The sequence below is a fragment of the Haemorhous mexicanus genome, chromosome 14 (genome assembly GCF_027477595.1).
Source record: "Haemorhous mexicanus isolate bHaeMex1 chromosome 14, bHaeMex1.pri, whole genome shotgun sequence".
Classification (NCBI taxonomy): Eukaryota; Metazoa; Chordata; class Aves; order Passeriformes; family Fringillidae; genus Haemorhous; species Haemorhous mexicanus.
In genome coordinates, this window is record NC_082354.1 from 5155292 (window position 1) to 5168639 (window position 13348).

At 54.4% G+C, this 13348-nt stretch overlaps 2 protein-coding genes across 3 annotated transcripts; one reads left to right on the forward strand and one right to left on the reverse strand.

The window, feature by feature from the left end:
* The first annotated feature begins 3440 nt into the window (after positions 1-3440).
* On the forward strand, positions 3441-9241 carry GLA (galactosidase alpha). Of its 2 annotated transcripts, XM_059859495.1 has the most exons (7): positions 3441-3625; positions 3912-4086; positions 4272-4449; positions 5915-6006; positions 6861-7022; positions 7591-7788; positions 7938-9241. In XM_059859495.1, the coding sequence occupies exons 1-7, from the start codon at positions 3456-3458 to the stop codon at positions 8199-8201; spliced, it is 1239 nt and encodes a 412-aa protein (XP_059715478.1). In that variant the 5' UTR covers positions 3441-3455; the 3' UTR covers positions 8202-9241. The 2 variants fall into 2 exon arrangements, with proteins under 2 accessions (XP_059715478.1, XP_059715479.1); XM_059859496.1 differs by lacking the exon at positions 7591-7788.
* An 838-nt stretch (positions 9242-10079) lies between these two features.
* Positions 10080-13085, reverse strand: RPL36A (ribosomal protein L36a). The gene is made up of 5 exons (XM_059859498.1): positions 12948-13085; positions 12616-12721; positions 11876-11943; positions 10234-10356; positions 10080-10148 (listed from the first exon to the last, which is right to left on the reverse strand). Exons 1-5 carry the CDS (start codon positions 13065-13067, stop codon positions 10128-10130), a joined length of 438 nt encoding a protein of 145 aa, XP_059715481.1. The 5' UTR covers positions 13068-13085; the 3' UTR covers positions 10080-10127.
* Positions 13086-13348: the final 263 nt, after the last annotated feature.

Consider the following 13348-nt stretch of genomic DNA (forward strand, 5'->3'; position numbering starts at 1 on the left):
TTGGGAGCAGCACTCAGGCCCTGCTCTTGGTACTCCCAGCAGCCCAGTTTGAACTGGGATTCACTGGGACACCCTCACAGCTGCAGGGCTGCCACTGCCCAGTGGGTCCTTCACATCTTGGGGATAGGGGTGCTAAGCTCCATGTCCTGTCACAGCATGGTCAGGGACCAGCTCAGGTGGCTCAGCCCCTCAGCAAGCCCACAGTCTTTGGACAGAATCAGTTTATTATTTCCTGTTCAAGGCTGTGCATTGGTGGGTGCATCCCAGCCACCACAGACAGCAGCTGTGGGCACAGGACCAACAGCCACGGCCAAGTTAATTGCTGGTTTTAAAGGAAGTTAATGAAGTTAACACCAGGTTAATGGAACTCCCAGACAGCAAAATGAGCATCACCAGCACTGGCAGCTTCCCAGCTCCTGCTTGCAGCAGGGCCAGGAGCACACACAGCATGGGAATAGCACAGCCCCTTGCCAGCCCCAGGGGCTCCTTGGGGGGCCATGTGGGGCCAAGGAAATGTGCCTTTGGCTGGGCACTGTAGTGACATGCCAGCCTGGCCCCTGCCCCAGCAACCACAGAGGGCCTGACCCTGCTGGCACTGAGCTCTGCTGCTGTCCCTGGCAGCATCAGGGTGTCAAACCTTCCCTTCTTCCCCCTGTCCCTCACCAGGCCTCTGCCCCTTTCCACAGCCTGGAGCTCCTGTGGGGCAACTCCAAGTGCCAGAGGTTCAGCAAAGCATCCTGTGCACACAAAGCAGTGCCTGCAGGACAGCCTGTCCCACACTGATCCCAGCCCCAAGGCCAGGGCAGTGCAATGCCACAGGAACAGGTGACAGCTCTTCTGGGGCTCTGAACAACTTTGCACATGGCCTGAGCACAGAATTCTTTTAAAGAAAATAGCAAGCTCCAGAAGTCAGCCAGGCAGCTCTGAGCAGGCCAGGGCTGCCCCTTTACAAGTGGGAAAATGGACACAAGAGAAAAGCAGCAGGAGCTGGACTGGCATTGTGCCCTGCTGGGATCGGCCATGCCACAGGCACAGGGCCCTAACAGGACCTCCATGGGGACAGGAGCTTGCTGGCACAGGGCCCTAACAGGACCTCCATGGGGACAGGAGCCTGCCAGCATAGGTGCAGGGTGCTCTGCCAGTGTGGCTGTGTGAGCACCCCAGCTCTGAGCACAGCCCTGCAAGAGCTGTCCCCACAACAGAGCTGTCCCCCCTGCCACTCAAGCTGTGGCATCACACCACAGCCTGTCACCTCCACCTGCTCTGAGAGGCTGCACCATGGCCCTGCCAAACCCCACACCACCACAGCCACATCCACCCCACAGCATGACTTGGGACCAGCCTGCCCCACTATGGGGACACCAGCCAGTACATTCAGCCCACACAGCACCCCAGAGCTCCCCATCCCAAGGGGTGTGGGGGTGCCAGATACTCCTGGGGACAGGCAGGACACCTGGGAAGCAACAGTGAGGGAGTGCTGGAGCACAGAGACAAGCAGGGATCAGCCCTGCAGCATCCAATGCTCTGGCAGTACAGGATACCTGCCCAGCCCTGGAGTATCATTTAGCACAAGAGAAAACAAAGCCATGAGGTTTTCCAGCCTCCAGAGTGTCTTGTTTTGCCTGACTTTGAGAAATCTCTGCGCTTCAGCTCCCAGAGGGACAGGGGGAGGACCCCAGCACTGAAACAAGGAGTGATTATCAGCCCACGGGCTCTGAGGAGCTTTTGTTCCCTGGCTGTGGCAGAGCAGGGATGGGAGGACACCTAGCGAGATGCCTCGGTGGCACCCTGAGCCCTGATGGCCACAGTCCTGCTGTGCTTCCATCCTGCCCCTCCTTCTGCCCTGGTGGGGCCCACAAGAGCTCCAGGGGGGCTCTAGGGCTGGTCCAGCCCTGGGGAGAGGCACAGGGGAGAATGGGTCCTCACATCCCATTTCCCATGGCTGCCTTGGCAGCAGGAGCCTCCAGGTCTCCTAAATGGGCCACACGTGCTACCAAGGCTGCTCACGGCTGTGTTGCTCCTGCAAAAACAGGGATTAAGTCCAGGGCTCAGCTCAGAGATGCTGGCTGGCACACAGGTGCCCTTTACAGCTCTCCAGGTCCTGCAGACACCAGCACTGCCCTTTTCCAGAGGTTCTCATCTCAACTCAGTCACTTGTAACTGGTGCAAATGGAGTGATGCCCAGTGGCCATGACTTATTCTTCTAGTTGAACTTGTTGAAGAGAGACCAAAATCTTTGAGTGCAAAGATCTGGATGGGTCCAAGCATCCCAAGCAGAGACAGGCTGGATCCAACACCACAGAGTCAACATACACAGGCAGAGAGGCAGCAAACAGCCTCCACACTCTGGATCGGACTGAATCTGTCAGACGAGCACAGGGAGAGGTGCTCGGGAGGAGGGCTCATTCAGGAGCTTCTCACACAGCTTTTGAGGCAGAGCTGAAAGCCCAGGGCCAAAACTAAGTCCTGAGCCCATGGGGTACAATCCTCTCTTCCCCAGGACCCTGTGCTGACAAACAGAACACACACAGACCCACACCCAGCACTCACAGCAGCCCCCAGCCCCTCAGGCAGCCCCAGCACTGCTGAGCACACACAATCACTGAGGTTTGCAAAAGATCTCCGAGATTGAGTCTAATCTGTGTAAACCAGAGCATGGCACCGCTTGTCATGTCCAGTCTTTGAATACTTCCAGGGACCCTGACTCCACTTTGCTGGGCAGCCCATTCCTATGTCTAATCACCCTTTCTGTGAAGAAATTACTCCTGATGCGCACCCTGAACCTCCCCTGGCCCAGCCTGAGATCCTGTCCCTGTGATCCCGCCCCTGTTCCCCGGGAGCAGAGCCTGACCCCGCCGGCTCCACCCTCCTGCAGGGAGTTGTGCAGAGCCATAAGGACCCCCCTGAGCCTCCTCTTCTCCAGGCTGAGCCCCCACACCTCCCTCAGCCTCTCCTCATGGGATTTGTGCTCCAGACCCTTCCCCAGCTTTATTCCTTCAGCAGCTCCACGTCCTTCCTGGGCTGAGGGCCCAGAGCTGGACACAGGACTCGAGGTGTGGCCTCAGCAGTGCCCAGCACAGGGGGACAACCACTGCTCTGGTCCTGCTGGCCACTCTCTTGCTGTACCGGCCAGGTGCCACTGCTCTCTCGGCCAGCTGGGCACGCTGCACACGGACGGTGCCGTCCCGGGCGCGGCTCCCCCGGCAGCTCCCGGCAGCGCCGGCACAGCCCGACCCAGCCCCGCCGCCATGGGCCCCTCCACATCTGTCACGTGACACTGCCTCACGTGACCCGCAGCAGGGGGCGTACCGATGCGCGCCTTACTGCCTGGGATTGGCGGAGGGGCGGGCGGTGCCGCGCGGCGATTGGCTCCACGGTCAGCCCTGCCCGCCGACACCCCGAGGATTGGACATGCGGGCTGTCAATCAGCGGCAGTCCCGCGGCGCGGCGGGACGATGGCGGCCGTGCGGTGGATGCTGCGCTGGGTCGCGGCGGCGGTAGCCGCGGTGGCGGCGGCGCTGGCGCTGGACAACGGCCTGGCCCGGACACCGCCCATGGGCTGGCTGCACTGGGAGCGCTTCCTCTGCGCCACCGACTGCGCGGCCGAGCCGCGCCGCTGCGTCAGGTACGGCCGCGGGGCACGGGGAGCCCGGGGCAGCGCAGTCACGGACAGCCAGCCCGGTGCTCCGGCAGCCGCTGTGCCTTCCCAGGTAGCGGGCAGCCGGCCCGGTGCTCCGGCAGCCGCTGTGCCTTCCCAGGTAGCGGGCAGCCGGCCCGGTGCTCCGGCAGCCGCTGTGCCTTCCCCGCGCTCCCCCGGGTGCCCCTGCCCGCCCAGCCCCGCGGCTGTGCCGCTGGTACACAGCAGACGTTCTCCGCTTTCTTTCCCGGTGGTGCGCCCTGGCCGTGGCCAGCGAGCAGCTGTTCGTGGAGATGGCTGACAGGATGGCTGCCGAGGGCTGGAGGGACGCTGGCTACGAGTTCATCTGCATCGACGACTGCTGGATGGCCCCGACGCGGGACAAGCAGGGCAGGCTGCAGGCGGACCCCAAGCGGTTCCCCGGTGGGATCCGCAAGCTGGCCGACTACGTGAGTGCCACCACGGCACGGTGGTGACCCAGCCTGGGAGCAGGGGAGGGCAGGACGGCTGGGTGGATATTGCTGCTGAGATAAAGCCCTACCTGCCACAGTGGGGTTTTGCTTCCCTTGCTGCCCCAAATCTTCTTCCTCCTGCCTTGTGGCTGCCCCATCCCAGGGTCTTTTTCTGTCTGCAGGTCCACTCCAAGGGTCTGAAGCTGGGAATCTACAGCGATGTTGGGAGCAAGACGTGTGCTGGCTTTCCTGGCAGCTACAACCACTATGACCTGGATGCCCAGACATTTGCTTCCTGGGGTGTGGACCTGCTCAAGTTTGATGGCTGCAACTCTGAGTCACTGGAGCTGCTAGCAGAAGGTAGGCACGGGCTCAAGGCAGCTATTCTCATGGGGGGGAACATTCTGCAGGCAGCAGCAATTCTAGGCCCAGCATCAGGCTCCAGGGACTCACTTTTCCCTGAGCATAGTCATTTAAGGGACTTGCTTACAAAAGCATATCTGAGGCTCTGTTCTCAAGGCCAGGGTGTTGAGTGTTGCTGTGTTAAGTGTTTTTACCTGCTCAGTCTCCTGGAGCTGTCCTTCAAGCACAGCTCAGAGCCTGGATCAGGCTGAGCACAGACACATCAGCTGTGTGCTCTGGGGGTGGCTGTGCTCCCTCAGCTGTTAACTCAGCACAGGCTTTGCCCTTCTACAGGGCCTGTACTGCAGAGCCCAGAGCACTTCACACACTTAACCCTTAATCCCTTTGGTGGGGCCTTGTCAATGTGAATCAGCCTGAAGCTAGAACAGATTGTGTCAGGCATGAAAGGAGCAGTTAGGAGGGCTTTTAACAGATAAAAATGAAGGGAATTATGGCATAAAAATCTACTGGGTTTTTCCTCTTAAAGCACACCAGTGTAAATACCACTTCAGAAGTGATTTGCACAAAGGCTGGTGAGCCAGCAGCTAAAAGCTCAGCAGCTCCCTGTGCTGAGGGGACTTGGCTACAGCTTCTTTTGAAGCACAGGCAAATTCCCAGTGCCACAGGAGTAGATTTATGGGAAGAACACTTTAACTTAGAAAGCTTTTTTCTCTTGACTGTGCTCTCTGGCTGCTGGCACAGTCAGCACCACCACGTTTGGCAGCAGGAGACCTGCACTAAGTCCTGTCTCTGCCTGGCAGGGACAACCTGTCCAAGTGACAATGCCATCCAAGCCAGACGGTGGGGCATATGCCAACTGCCACAGACAGGAGCACAGCTCAGCACCCAGAGTGACAGCTGAGCTGAGAGCTCCTGCTGGATCATATGTGTAACCCAGATACAATCCAGTTGTACTGAAGCAGTTCCAGAGGAGATAACAGACTTTTCATTCCCTCTCTGCCAATTGGAAGCGACTTAACAGGGCTGTTTGGGGACAAGGACAGGAAAAACTCGAGCTTTTGCATTCCTGCCCAGTCCATATGGCGCAAGGGCCTCATGAGAACCTACTCCTACATCACCCAGCAAAGCTGCGCTGCCTGATACATACTGACTTGTGTTTCCTGGGTATCTAGAGGGAAAATGCCATACAGGAAGGCTTTTAACCTCTTCCCCTGGCTATATGTACAAAGGGATCAGCAGTCTTGGAGCAACAGCCTGCCCAAGCAAAGCCCCTGTCCTTGGGAGGCAGGTGACCAGCTGCAGACTTTAGATTCCCCTGTTCTCCCTGTGGTGTCTCAACCACAAAAATGTGTTCAATCATAATTTTGCAAGAGTTGAACTGAAACCTGAGCCTGTGACATTGGCTTAGTTCTGCTCTGTGACCAGGGAGGTTGTGTAACCTCTGTCTGTGCTCTTCCTCTAGGATACAGGCGCATGTCTCTGGCCCTGAACAAGACTGGAAGGAGCATTGTGTACTCCTGTGAGTGGCCTTTCTACTTGAGGCCTGTGCAGCAGGTAAGAAGTGCCTCCCAAGGTTTATCCTGGGGCTCAAGTGGGAAGAAGAGAAAAACATTTAACATTGCAAAACAGCATCCTGAGAAACTTGCTGCTCTCTGTTCTGACAGAGAACAAGGCTGTAAAACAGAAGAAAAAACCTTTCTTCCAGAGCGCTGAAGCATTCCTGAACCATTGCTCTGCTGAAACAGATTCAGTAGGATTCTGCAGCATGAAGGCACAGCCCAGATGGAGCGTGCCAAAAAAACCACAGCATCCATCTGCTTCCTCTCTCCAAGGAGCCAAACAGCAAACCATTGGCAATGCAGACACACAGCCTAGCAGATAGCTCAGGGTAATTCCTCCTGGACACAGAGTGCTGCAGGCTCAACCTTACAGACAGCTCTGGGGACCACGAGAGAGGCTTTGTGACATCTTCCTCTTTGTTCAGTGACAAATTTCTGCCAGCCAGGGTCTGTGATTGACATGTTGCCCTCCACCCACAGCTGGAATTAAATTCATTACTCATGAAAGGGTGTAAACCCAAGAAATAGCAATAATTACTGGGATATTACAGTTTAATCCCACTGGCCTTGTCACACCTTCAGTAAAATTGGGAAGGAATTTTGTAACAGAGCTGGTGGTCACAACTGTTCTCCTGAGGGGAACAATAGTGTTGTCTAGAACATGTCAGAGTGGAGTTACTGGGCACACAGCATTCAAGGGAATCAACATGCACTACATCATTCAGATAGCTGGTGATGGAAGGTGTTACCCTGGTTCTCCCCCAGGCTACCTTTGGTCCAGTCTAGCCTTGTTGACACTCCTGCTGTACAGCCAGGTGCTCTGTCTAATCACACTCATTGTTCTGGCAGCCCAATTACACAGAGATCAAACAGTACTGCAATCACTGGAGGAACTTCTATGATGTCTATGACTCCTGGAGCAGCATCAAGAGTATCTTAGACTGGACAGCACTTCACCAGGACACCATTGTGAAGATAGCTGGGCCAGGGGGCTGGAATGATCCTGACATGGCAAGTACAGCAACACCCACCCCACTTGAAGCATCAGCAGAAAAACCTTCCCTCAGCTGTGAGCTAAGAATGGGAAGGGAGAGAACTGGGGGAGAAACACTGAGGGGAAGAGCTCTGATGGGACCCTGGGATCAGGATCTTGGTAAGAAAGTCCAGGGTAGAAAGGGAAAGAGAACTGCAGCTATGCATAGTACCAAGGATGCACCATCTTTGTGTGATGCAGCCTCCACAAGCAGTACCAGCTCAGGACACAGGTGTAGCATTGGGGAACAGTCCCCAAGGTGCTGAGGTCCCACCACAGTGAAAACCCCTTGCTGCCAGCACTGCACTAATCTGAATCCAAAAGCATTCTCAAACACTGCCTAGCCACTTAAAGAGCTCTCTTCACTTCCACCAGGGACTCATCCTAAACTGCCATGCAGTCATGCCTTGCTTTTCCCAACCGGCTGGTCCTGCTCCTGGCCCTCAGCCTATCTAGCCAGGCTCCAAAGAGAGGTCCCACCCTGTGATTTCCTGGTACTGGTGGCCCAGTTAGTGTTACCAGGCACTTTTTGTTTGCTTGTCATAGCTGGTGATTGGAAACTTTGGGCTGAGCTGGGACCAGTCGGTGACTCAGATGGCCATGTGGGCCATTATGGCCGCTCCCCTGTTCATGTCCAACGACCTGCGGCACATCAGTCCTGAAGCCAAGTGGCTGCTCCAGAACAAAGAGGTGATTGCCATCAACCAGGACCCACTGGGCAAGCAGGGATACCAGCTTTCCAAGGTACAGCAGGAGGGGGGCATGGGAGGGATAGCTCAAGGTTTGGGAATGGGAGCCCATTTGTTCCTGAAGCCTGCTGGAACAGACAGGCATGAAGATCACCACTTCAGCCTCCCACAGCCTAAGCCCTGGGTTTGTTTTCTCCTTGGCAGGACAAGAACTTTCAGCTGTGGGAGCGGCCCCTGTCTGACCGAGCCTACGCTGTGGCAGTGCTGAACCAGCAGGAGATTGGAGGACCCCAGAAATTCACCTTCTCCCTCACTTTACTTGGCAATGGGCTGGCCTGCAACCCGGCCTGCTCCATCCGACAGGTGCTGCCAGCCAGCAGGGACTGTGGTGTGTACAGCTGGATCTCCTCCCTGAGCGTGGAGGTGAACCCCACAGGCACCGTGCTGCTCAAAGTCCTGCCACTATAGGCAGCACAAAGACAATCTTTTCCGAAGCCTTAGGCTCTGTCTGAACTTGTGGCAGGAAATTCATCTCCTTCTTCCAAGCAGGTGCCTTTCTTTTCAGACATTCATTATCTGAACCTTCAGCCGAATGTGACAAATTGCCATCACTCCATCATCAAGAGGTGACAGAGAAAGGGTGAACAGCAGAGCAGGGCCCCTTTCCCTGGCATCTCACCCAACTCCTCCTCCTCCATAGGGGCTGGAAGGGCTCCAGCAGGGCGGCAGCTCCTGTTTACACCCACTGCCACTACCGAGCAAGGAAAGGCAAGGGATGCACAGGCAGCATCTTACAGCTGCACTTGAGCATTTTAGGGACAATAGGGAAACACACCTTGGCCACCTTGCTCTCTTTTCCAGACCAGGACACACAGTCCAAGAAAAGCTGCTCCCACCTCCACTTAAAGAAACCAAACACTTGACTCAGAGCATGGACATGCACTTCCATCTTCTGACAACTCAGGGACTGACATGAACCGTTGCACTTCTAGGCAACTTTCTTGACAGCTGCTATCAGGCCTTAGGACTCAAGTTTTTGAGGGTTTCCTCTCACTCCAGGAATCTCCCACCAGTGGTTGTCACTTCCCTTTAGATGACAACTCCCTCTCCACCCTTCATATGGCCACTGGAGTCCCCTTTCTCCATGAATCCTGCATCCCAAAATCCCCGAGTGCTCACTTCCCACTGCTGGCAGCAGCCTTTAGGTTGAATAACATGGGCTCTCCTAGACAGGAGAGGGATAATCACTAAAGCAACCATCATGTTCAAGTATTTTATCTTCTGATTACAATACAATCAGGATTTTTTTATTTGTTCTTCTGTGATTAAGCACTTTGATTAAAATCCCTTTAAAAAGCTATGCTTTTTCTTACTTTCAGTGTACAAGAGTACAGTGTGGTATCTGAAATTAAATAATGGTTTAGAAAACAGGCCAGTTTGTTCCAGTCATGTAAGTTTTTGTGAAATTTGTCACTAGAAACAGCACTCAATAAAACTGATCTAATACATACAGTCTACCCCACAGGCGAAAGCCACTGCTGCCTACACAAATCTGAAAATGCCATCACATCAGCCAATATTTAATAAGCAAAACCACAGATTCCCTTACAGTTCAGTAACTGAGTGCTCTCAATCATGATGAAGATGTGAAGAGGCATCTCTCCATCCTCCAGCTCCATTTCTACCACAAGAAGTTGCCCATAAGGGTGAACTCTGCATTGCATTCCCAGCACCTGCTAACAGCAGACTTCCTACTCACAGAAACATTCCTCTCTAAGGGGAAGCTGTCCTGGAGGCTGTCCCCACAATCTACCACACTCTGCTTGTTGCCCATTTGAAACTTCACTGCTGTGCTTGGCCTTCTTTTTTCAAGGAAAATGCTAAGAGAAGCCAACAGCAGTTGGCACAGGGGAAGGCAGCTGTTGCCTGTTACACCATGTGCCAGGACCAACCACAGCCATGGAGCTGTCCCTCACCTCTCTGACCTGCCACAGCTAATGGTACCTGCCTAATGGTGCAGGTATCAAACCCACTGGCTGCTCCAAGGCCTTTGCTCCTCAGGGCAGTACAGCTGTTTGTAAAAAGGGGCCTACAGGCAAGTGCAGGGGCTGTTCAGGAGAGTTCATAAACGAGCCTGCACCATGTTCATGCACAGAAGTCACTGGCACCCGTTACAGAATACCTCTTGGAAACATAGTTAAGAGATTCCAGCTACTGGAAGGAATTTTAGAAAACCCAGGTTAAAAACTGGTCTGTTAAATGGTTCTGCCAAGCAACACCACCCTGCTGAGCTGATGTACTCACAGCTCCCACCCCAAGAGAAAACACATTAAGAAAAGCAAGGGATCGATCTAATTACTTTAATACGGTCCATAACGATGAGCAGGACGATGCTCAGAACTGGATCACCTGGCCCTGTGAGAAGCAAGAAACAAGAGTGAGTTTATTCACCACTGAGTATTGCCCCCCTTTATCAGCCACTCACAGAATACAAACTCACCTTTCTCTTCTTGTCTCCTCCCAGCTCGAAGTGCTTGCACCTCTTAATTGCCAGCATCCTCTTGGACCTGCAGTTGGGCTCCACACACTCCAACCTCAGCACAATCTTCTTGGTGGTCTTGGCCTGGGAGGAGGAGCAGGGTGTTTCAATGAACCACACATCCCCAAGCAGACAAACTTTAAGGGAGAACTTGTTCCCTGCACTCCTGAACATTCAGTTTGTTCCCAAAGCATAGAGAGTACAAACACAGTTAGGCTTCCTCCACTGAAAGGGCAGCACTTTAAGGATCAGCACAGGAGTGAAGTGGATAGATATTTTCACAAAAAGGGCACTGGTAAAAGCATTCAGTGGGGCAGGGCTGTTTCCTGCAGGTATGAGCCATGCTGGAGAAATCTGTTCCACTGAACAGAGCAAGAAACTCACACTTTTAGTGTGGAAGCAGAGACCAGCAGTGCTCAGCAGAAATCCAGAAGAAAATTGGGCAAAAGAAACACCTGGAAGTAACACAACTGGCAAATTTTCTCTGGAAGGAGCAGTGACACAACAAGCTAAGTGCAGACCTGCAGCTACTCAGAAGTTGGATGAAACCTGAAAGACTGCAGAGGGAAGAATCCAAAGCTGGGAGGTTGCTGTAGCAGCTGGACAGGGCTGTAACCACCAACTAAAATCCTCAGCCAACCATCCATACAATGCTGACTGGGAAAAAACAGAAATGAAAATTGCAATGTACAGGTAGAGAGTGCCAGCAATGCAGATGCTTGGTGAACCCTGCTTCCAAAGGCATTTTCTGTGAGGTCTCCCCACTTCCAGGCACAAAGTCAACTTGAAAACCCACTGCCTCATTTTTTCTTCTTGCTGGAAGGCTTCCTGTACACCTCCAGCAGGACACCAGGGCTTCCCAGCAACAATCCAAGCAGCTCTATGAGCATAACTAAATAATTCACACCAAGTAACAAACCCACCCACTGGGGTTTGCTTCTCTGCTCTAAATACACTAAGTAAGCAGACAGCTCCTTTCCCTTTGCCAAGACCTTCCCCTTGGGCAAGCAGTGAAGGAAACATTCCTTTCACTGCAAATATCCCTCCCAGAAAACCCCACTCCCTTGCAGCATCAAAGCTGAGAACCTGCTCTGCCAACACAGCCCAAGTCACCCTGCAAACGAGGAGCATCTCCATGAGACAGCACAGCAAGGAGATGAGCAGTGTTCTTGATAGGACCTTGCAAGGGAGATGGAGGAATTTTTACAAGAGCACAGAGTGACAGGGCAGTGGGAAATGGCTTCACACTGACAGAGATTTAGATTAGAGACTAGGAAGAAATTCCTCCCTGCAAGGGTGGGGTGGCCCTTGCACAGGTTTCCCAGAGAAGCTGTGGCTGTCCCTGGATCCCTGGCAGTGTCCAAGGCCAGGCTGGATGGGGCTTGGAGCAGCCTGGGATAGTGGAAGGTGGCCCTGCCCATCGCAGGGGGCTGGAAAACGATGGTCCCTTCCAACCCAAGGCATTCTGTGATGATGAGGAGACACCTGCACTGCCAGCACAGCACTGCCCTAAAACAGCCAGAACAGAGCACTGAGGAACCCTCCCTCAGCTGGGCACGGGCTGCCAAGAAAGTTCCTGTTCCTGAGGAGCAAACTCACTCACCTTTTTACGGAAGATGGGCTTTGTCTGGCCCCCATATCCGCTCTGCTTCCGATCGTAGCGCCTTTTTCCTGCAGGAAAATGCCCAGGTCAGCCAACAACCAAGGAGGTGCTCCAAACACAACTGGCACTGCCTACATCCCAGCACAACTCAGCCTGTCCCTGCACTGCCCAGCAGAACCAGTGCCACGGCTCTTGTGTTGTCCCCAAAAGTGGAACCTTCCCCTCACTGTGCACTCTCAGGACACACAACGTCAAGGCACTGATTTATTCAGAGTTCTGTGCAAAGGGTGATTCATGGTAAATCCTCAAAGCCAGCACACAAAGGGCCAGAGATATTTATACAGTCCTGTTCAGGTGATATTTGCATAATTAATCCACATCGGTACGGGTGGAGCTACCACTAAATTCACTTTCATCTCGACTTGAAGGCCCAGCACATTTTAAACTCACAGCAGGGCTCTCCCTCGGCTGACCAGCCTGGGCTCCAGTTGCACTTTCACAGCCAGCCAAGTTCACCCAGAGCACATTCTCTAATTAGTTAAGTAGTTCTATACAGCCATCGGAAACTGCTTTATCTTTTTTTTTTTTTAGTTCTCTTTATTGTACAGCACACCCTTTAGGCCAAGCTGTCCTCCCCAGCTATACAAAAGTTGCCAATCTACATCACCCATGCAGGGCACACGACACCCGGACCGCACGCAGCTCCCCTGGGCCGCGCCCCGGAGCGAGCCCGTGCTCACCCTGCGCGTAGAGCGAGTCCTTCCCCTTCTTGTACTGCGTGACCTTGTGCGGCTGGTGCTTCCCGCACTTCTTGCAGTAGGTCCGACGGGTTTTCGGCACGTTCACCTGGAGAAGAAGGAGAGAAGCGGTCACGGCCGCTGCGCATACGCCACATCCCGCTCCGAAGGCCCCGCTCCCGTCCTTCCCCTTCCCTCGGGCCCTGCGCTGCCATCCAGGGATGGGGAAGCCCCCGCGCTGGCCTGGCCGCCCAGCACGCACCCATGGCAGCGGAGGGAGCCCGGCCCCGGGGCGGATGCCGGCGGATGGAGCCCGGCCCAGCCCCAGCACTCACCATTTTGGCGGCGGCGGCCCGGAGAGAAGGCGCTGACCGGAAGCGGAAGTGAATGTGAGCTGGGGACCATAGAGAGGAGCGTGCAGGGGCGCACAGGGCACGGCGCCCCCTGGCAGCCATGGGAGGGAGGGTGGGTCTGGGAGGGGGGCTGTGAGGGGTGGAGAACCGTGGGGTCTGCCAGGTGCCGGTGACATCCAGGTGTTTGAAAGACAAACTGTGTGTCAGTAGCGATCCTGGTTAAGGTTTAGGGCTTGAAATGTTTCAGTGATCTCAGACGTGGGTTGAAGTTAACAAGGTTTGGGAAGAAGGATTTACCATTACAAAGCATGCATAATTTAGAAGCACAAGAATGATTGGCAGAACTCTCAAGACAAGGATGTAAGTAGAAGAGCTAACTCAGC

Bases quoted from the DNA above. Each gene is read 5' to 3' on its own strand.
- RPL36A (XM_059859498.1), bottom strand. From the start codon at position 13,067: ATGGCTGCCAGGGGGCGCCGTGCCCTGTGCGCCCCTGCACGCTCCTCT. The intron at 11,944-12,615 runs GTGAGCACGGGC...ATTTTCCTGCAG, and splicing joins GGACTCGCTCTACGCGCAGG to GAAAAAGGCGCTACGATCGG. The intron at 10,149-10,233 runs GTGAGTTTGTAT...TGCTTCTCACAG, and splicing joins GAGGAGACAAGAAGAGAAAG to GGCCAGGTGATCCAGTTCTG.
- GLA (XM_059859495.1), top strand. From the start codon at position 3,456: ATGGCGGCCGTGCGGTGGATGCTGCGCTGGGTCGCGGCGGCGGTAGCC. The intron at 4,087-4,271 runs GTGAGTGCCACC...TTCTGTCTGCAG, and splicing joins TCCGCAAGCTGGCCGACTAC to GTCCACTCCAAGGGTCTGAA. The intron at 6,007-6,860 runs GTAAGAAGTGCC...TTGTTCTGGCAG, and splicing joins ACTTGAGGCCTGTGCAGCAG to CCCAATTACACAGAGATCAA.